The sequence below is a fragment of the Tachysurus vachellii genome, chromosome 22, assembly GCF_030014155.1.
Source record: "Tachysurus vachellii isolate PV-2020 chromosome 22, HZAU_Pvac_v1, whole genome shotgun sequence".
Lineage (NCBI taxonomy): Eukaryota > Metazoa > Chordata > Actinopteri > Siluriformes > Bagridae > Tachysurus > Tachysurus vachellii.
Genome location: NC_083481.1, coordinates 14,712,024 through 14,719,523, shown reverse-complemented (window position 1 = coordinate 14,719,523; position 7,500 = coordinate 14,712,024). Strand labels below are relative to the sequence as shown.

Here is a 7,500-nt window from a genome sequence, read left to right as displayed (position 1 = left end):
CTCACACACCAATCAGCCTGAGGACGCTTGTTCTCCCCAAAACACAGCGCATTAGAGCACTAGGATGTCTGCACACAGCACACTCCCGATTTGCAGCAGGTTTTGAGGATTAGAGAAGGAGCCATATTCGTGTCTAAGTGCTCTGAGTAAACCCTTCACTGTTCCCAGTAGTCCAGCACGTGTTGTGTGGCTCTTAGCATGAGCCAACCTGCTAGCACACTGTACCAATGCTCTTGCTTTTTTGTTTTGTTTTTGTTTGGTTTTTTTTGTTATTCTAGCTGCGCGGCGTGTTTTCTTTTGACACAATTTCGTCAATATTACCTCACATAAACAGATTAAAGCTCAATGATACATAAATCTTATTGCTATATTGAACCATATGCTAGTACCTAATGTGCTAAACTCGTGTACATTAAACATTCGTTTTTGTCTTGGAATCAAATTAGAGCGCATATGCAAATTAAAAAAAACAAAACAAAAAAAAAACACGTAGTGCCAGAGTAAAAGCTGTTTGGCTCCAAAACCCTCACAGCACCAAAATGAAAATAGCAACTAGGCTAATAAATATATATTATAAATATATGAGGTGTTATTGCATCTTCTCCCACAGCCTCTGGTGTTTCCGAATTGTCTTTACTTTTGATATTGGAAAGAAAAGGTTCTTTAAGTGTAATATCCACCCTGGCAAGCGAGCAATAAATTACATTATTGTGTCAGGAAACCTGGCTTTTCTGACATAACATTATTACTAAGTCTACGGTAGAGATTTAGATTTATGCGATTACACCATGTAAAAACAATTTCTGTCTTTATTTCTGTCAAACCCTGAACGCACAAAACACATTTAGAGCTATGCATCAACTGAACATTGTGTCATGATATTCTCATTTTTCTGAAGGGTTGCTGCTTGTCTGTGCTCTTATGTTTGACCTAGCTTATGACTAGCATTCAGGTATTTATACTTACCTGATTATTATAAGATACATTTCCTCATTTTGTAATGATTGAATTTTGTTTATGATTTACTTACAGACTATTTTACCTCAGAATGCTAGTGAGGCTAACAGTGACAAAGCTGCAAGCTAGCGTGATGTACTGTACATCAGTCTCTGCTAGCCATTTTATTTGAATCGGAATAAATGATGCTCGCTAGCTAAGGCAGTCTACTTGGACATCCTCTTTTTGTTGATTTCTCTCATTAAGATTTCTGAAAGCTTAGCAGTCTTTTTCAGAAGATGAGGTAGCTGTGTATATTAGCCATGTAAACAGCTGTTTAAACTTTTTAATAAACATCAGCTAAATCCAATGAAGATTGCTGTTATTAGCAAAAGTCCTGAGCGTTAGCATTTCTAACTTCCCCCTTCCTGACTGTATTACACACTAAACACGATGCGAAAGTCAATCTTTTCTGAATTTAATTCTAATGTAGCTCACCAGCTCTTGAAGCTCTCATAATTAGCTCACTTACTTTGAGACATTCACTCTTAGATAGTCTCCATTCTGTATTAACATTAATGATCTGCTATTAGCATTAGCATTTCAAGGTGTAGCACATGTCCCTAATATAAGAGTTAGCAATGCAGCTTTGGCTTCATCGTGCCTGGACACTTTAGAGCAAAGTGCACTGTTCAACCCTGTCCTAATGCATGCTGCCTATGCTCCTAAGTCATAGATGTGTGTGTGTGGGTGTGGGTGGCCGTGTGGGAGGGTGGATCCTGACCATTGAGGCATGTTACGAATGAAAGTCATCTCACGCATTACCATAGGCATTATAGTGCGCGATTGTGCCTGCATATTTATTAGCCCTCTCCTCCATTAACGCTGGTAATAGGAGCCTCTTCAACATCACAAGTATCAGTAGAATTAGTTTAATTAGCATCGTTTTGCATGCAGTGGTTCCCATGTGGCTGAAGGTGAGAGTGTGTGTGTAGGTGAGTGGTGGGTGCAGTTGAAGCAGGGAGGAAAGAGATCTGTGTGTGTGTGTGTGTGTGTGTGTGTGTGTGTGTGTGTGTGTGTGTAGAAGGTGGCCATGTTGATCTGAGAGAGCTGGGCAGAGGAGGGGCGGCATGTAGGCAGGCACGGTTTGGGAAGGCATGACGCAATCCGCCACAAAGAGAGAGAATGAGAGAGAGAGAGAGAGAGAGAGAGAAAGAGAGAGAGGAAGGGGATGGGCACTCTGGTCAAACAGAGCCATCTACTGGCCACTTAGTGAGGAAAGAGCGTGGGAGAGAACAGTGGAGGAGTAAAAATATATCAAACCCAGCAGTGTTTATTTTTTACTGACTATGTATTTAGTCCTCCGCCTTATTAGTTTTGTCAATTTTGGTTTCTGACCAAAGCATTCTATTGCTTGCCTATTTTAGATCGTTTCTTCTCTCTGTATTCCCAGAACCACTGCTGCACCTCATACACTCATAGCACCATGTCAAGAAATGATGCACCACCCAAAAATGTCTGCACACAGGGGGTCCACTGGTCTCTTTTACTGTTATAGGAAGCACAGAGGAACAGTGGTACTGTGCACTACTGTACGTGGGCTACAGGTAGTAACTGAACAACTCCACAGATGTTAGAGTTACCTGCTAATGTGACCAATGAGTGTATAGACAAGAAAGGTATAGCCAAGAAACTACACATTGATTGATTGTCTAATTAAACTATAAACTGGAAGTAGTATCTGAAAGCAGTAATGTAATGGTTACTTATAATGGATATCCAAGAAAAATTCAGTTGGTTATCAGGCTGTGAGGAATTTGGTATTGAATGGATTCGGGCATTTGTATCTGTCGGTCCAAATGAAGGTGCTATAGTGCCTGTCAGTGCAAGTGAAGCAGAAGTAGACATTGGCTTTGTTTTATTAGAGACGAAGAAGGATTGGTCTCTGTGCCTGTTAGTCTCAGAAAAGAAGGCGTGGCCTCTGTACATGTCAGTCCTAGTAAGAAGGTGTGGGATATGTCAATCAGGCTCACTAAAATAGGTGATGTTTGTTGTCAGTCTCAGTGAATTAGACAAGACTGTTGTGCCTGTAGTCAACCTGTATGTCTCCATATCTGTCAGTCTCTTTAAAGGAGGCGTGGCCTCTGTGCCTGACAGTCTCAGTGATGGACGTGTGGCCTCTGTGACTGTCAGTACTAGTAAAGGAGGCGTGGTCTCTGTGACTGTCAGTCTCAGTGATGGACGTGTGGCCTCTGTGACTGTCAGTCCTAGTAAAGGAGGCGTGGTCTCTGTTACTGTCAGTGCTAGTAAAGGAGGCGTGGTCTCTGTGACTGTCAGTCTCAGTGATGGACGTGTGGCCTCTGTGACTGTCATACTCAGTGACGGAGGCACGGCATCTGTGCCTGTCAGTATCAGTGATGCAGTCATGTGCATGGTTTTCCCAATGAAAGATACCAAACATTATTTTGTCTTTCCTGCATATAGGTTTTAGAATAAGTTACAGAAAGCCGAGACCAATGGATTTGAACGATTTGGAGAAATGTAATTATCAAACTCCCATGGGTGTCAGTGTCAGATAAATATAGCTCATGTGCATGATAACAGTGAATAAACAGATTAGTCACAGAGCTCCACTCATAAACACATCATTTCAAATTGGTTCCAGAACTAAAGGCAACAATCAAAGCCTCATTGACCATCAACAAACAAACAATAAGAAATAGTCGCCGTTTCAAATAAAACACACGAGCATGAGATAAGAGTTAAGAGTCTTCTTCTTACTGATATGTGGAAGGTAGAATATTGTACAGAGCTGATGGTGGATAGTGGACATGTCAGCTGTAATGCTTTGTTAACACGATAGATTATTAAAAAGTGAAACGTGTGCCTTATGGTAACACACGTTTACACCATGCCTCCTTCACTGTGCCTCCATTTAAAAAAGCTTAGATGGGTTTCAAAACCGCTTAAAGAAAAACCTTTTGAGAAACGAAGAAGAAATGAACTGCTGGCGTTTTATATTCTCTCATATAATTTGCTCTTTATCTTCTGAAATGAAGCAATAATCACCGTATGCATCTCACACAAACCTACACAATTTTGTCTCTTTGTCTCTCTCGCTCTCTCATTTACTGTTTATCAGTGTTCCAGGGAGAACAACATATCTCAGTGGTACACTCAGGCACAAGCACACACACACACACACACACACACACACACACACACACACACACACACACACACACACACACACACACTGGCAGTATGAATGACCTGCAGGCAGGTATATATGAGTTTGTGGATTATATTATTCACAATGAGGCCATAGGAAGCACATTTAAGACGTTTTTTTGTCCATATGATCACTATCTCTCACTTCGGCTTTTCTGTGGCACGTTCTCTGTTCCTCTCTTTGTCATTCAAAGCAGCGTATAGACAGCCGTGTCATAATTAAAGCTGCCATTATTGAACACCCGTCTCTCTCTCTCTCTCTCCCTCTCTCTCTTTCTCTCTCTCTGTCTCTGCATCTCTGTAGCCTGCAGCAGTGCTCCCATCAACATGCAAGTTCAGCCTCTAAATAAAACAGCCCTGGTGGTGCGATGGTCCCGTCCCGAGATCACCTACGATCCACCCATCATCAGCTACCTCATCTCCTACAGCTGGACTCGAAACGACGAGGAGTACGAGGAGACGTATGTCAAAGGCAGCGACCAAAAACTGGTGAGCCACTGTGTTCACTTTGGCTGCTAAAAACAAAACTATTTTGCCACAAAAAAAAAAATCACGGTCGATCGGACAAAGGTGAAATATCTTCACACACGCTCAGTTTGCACAAGTGATTATACAAATGAATGAATTAAAATGCCTCGTGCGAGGATGTGCATTACCGACGCGTGCATAGTTAAGATGAATTAGAACAGTTCCTGTGTGTATTTCCTTTCATTTACATCACATTAGAAATGCATATGCTAATTTTCCAGTCGAATATAAAAAATGAGAAAATCAATTCTGATGTAATACTAAGGACCTGGAACAGGATAGCATAATATCTCACACTTTATTTTACATTTCTTTTATCAGAAGAATCCTATGGAGATACCTGACCATGAATCCAGCATTGATTGAATTCTTTTTTTTTTTTTTATAAGCTTAGAAGCAATTCTGCTTAGATGTTTCTGTCTTTCAATAATACAGCTCTCTACTGTGCACCATCCCTGGATATGATGCTCGTACTTCTTTCTCTAGAGCACGTTCGTTATGTTCGTTATTCACTTTCTGTATATGGGTTTGATAAATATGTGTATCTGCTATAAGGACAACTATTATGTTCTCGCGACCGAATGCACGTAAAGAAAGACTCGAGAAAGTACGAGCATCTGTACATCTATATACGTTACTAAAACGTGAGCAAAGAATACGTGAGATTTATATCAGGTCTAGAAGAAGAACTTGGATATTCTCATGTCCTGAAAGTCTGTGCTGATGTGTGACTTCAGTAAAAAAATGAATGACTTCTAATTTGGTGTGTGCCATCTGTCTAAAGCAGTGAAAAGGTGAACCTAAGGGATAGGTAATGTTACCATCAGTGAGCAACAGCTGCCATGTATATGTGTAGCAGCAGAAGAAATCCTGGTGTGTCACTGAAGCTGAATTCTGGTCAAAATCACATAGTTGATGACCTCAACTTTAAGAAACTATACATATATTTCCTAATTTTTTTTTTTAAACTCCTATAACTAGGCTATCTATTTAGTTTGTAATCAAATGCCAGTTATCAAAATGTCTGTACTTTGTGCTGGGTCTGTAGTTAGTTACCTGTTAGTTCCTCAGGAGCTCTTGGAACTGCTGTAGAAAGGACATTATTTACATTGACATCTTCTCGAGTTTTTCTTCACCAACGTCGCCTCAGGCTTGATCGTTAGGGATCGATGTTAGAGATAAATAGTAACTTAATTTGAACCTTTAAATTTTTAAAATTTCTACTGTATTTCTATACTTCTGTAAAGCTGCTTTGAGACAACGTGAGTTGTTAAAAGCGCTATACAAATGAATTGAATTGGATTTGAATTGAATCGATGCTCCTGCGCTGTAGACAGAACTTGTTATTGTTACAGAGAAACATTTTAGTTCCGGAAAGTTTTCAGAACTCGATGTAGTAAGAATTGTATGAGGGGACACATATAAGTTGAGGAAAAAAGTATTGAAGCGGTTTTATTTCATGAAATCAGTTGGAGGTTTTACTTTTTTTGTCTGTGGCAAGATTTCATTTAGGAGAGAGTTTCAAGAACACAAGGTGCTTAAGCCGAGCCGGGCTTCTTGTTTTGTTCTTTGCAATTGCTTGTGTTGCCTTTATCAGGGATCACCGCTGTGTGCGTGTGGGTGTGTGTGTGTGTGTGTGTGCAGGTGTATTTGTGTATTAATCTCATATACTGTACATGTGCATTATATCTTCCCACTGTACCACAGATCGATGACTTGATGCAGCTTCTGCTGAGCCGCTCCACTTTGATGCCATTAATCTTACATTTGCCGCCGCTATAGAATAAATTAGAATAATGCAGACCTTACAGGCATTCAGGCACTAATACAGTATTCATCCGGCTTCTCTCCGTCCCCGTTATCTTTGAAGTAGCACATTAGGTGCATCCACAATAACCCGCTCTCCCACCTGCAGCCACACCTGTAGTCATTTGGATGCTGCTGTAATTATCCAATGAAGCGTGTTCTGTCTTCTCTGCAGCGCTAAAAAGCTTCAATCAGTCCAGCTGCGAATTATCGAGTACATTTCTGGACATTAGCGAGGAAGGGGTCTCGGCAGGAATAGCTGACCTCGATTTTCTGCATTTGGAAATACTAATGCAGCACTCGCAGGCATCGGAGCACTTAAGAAGAGCGTCCGGGTTTTAACGTCCCTCTGTACGAGGTTTTATTTTCTGACAGTCAGAAGTGAGAGTAGGGATGAGGGTAGGGGTGGGGGTGGGGAGGGGGTTAATGAGAGGACGTGTTCGCAGATTCCCTGCTCGAGGGTGATGAGAGGTAGAGATGTTTTCTTTCTGTTCTTTCTCAAGTTTTTCTCTGCTTGATCGGTAATGAAATCACAAGCGCCATGGAGGCCTTCTCCCCATCCACATCTACCCACAATCCACATCCCTTCTTCCACTCTGTCTCTCTCTCACAGTCTCTCAGCCTCTCTCTTTCTTTCCTTTTCAGTGCTTCATTTCCATTTTTATTCTCAATTTCCTCCCAAGACACTGCAGTTATCTGGGTCACATTAGGGACCGCTGTGGCTTTATGAAGGGGAAAAAAAAACTTCTACCAAATCAACACAGAATCCACTCAAGACCTAGCGGCTTTTCCGGCACCATGGCACGAGCCGGATAAGCCGATTTTAGAATGGAAAAAAACAGCCACTCTAGCGGTGTTAAAGCGAGCGGCACCGGCGTGGTACAGAGCAGAACCGCTGATGAACAGAATTTGTCTGATTTGGATGAGGTGTGATTCCTCACATGCGGTCACTGCTCAGACGTGATGAGAACTGAAGCGTTAGCTGTAGGTGTGGATTGG

At 41.4% G+C, this 7,500-nt stretch overlaps 1 protein-coding gene across 2 annotated transcripts in view; it reads left to right on the top strand.

Moving 5' to 3' along the window:
• Positions 1-7,500, top strand: part of ptprga (protein tyrosine phosphatase receptor type Ga) — a 259,987-nt gene that overhangs the window by 217,899 nt on the left and 34,588 nt on the right. For both annotated transcript variants that reach the window (XM_060858735.1, XM_060858734.1), the window contains exon 9: positions 4,472-4,656. In XM_060858735.1, the coding sequence (XP_060714718.1) occupies positions 4,472-4,656 (185 nt within the window). The remainder of the gene's footprint in view (positions 1-4,471; positions 4,657-7,500) is intronic.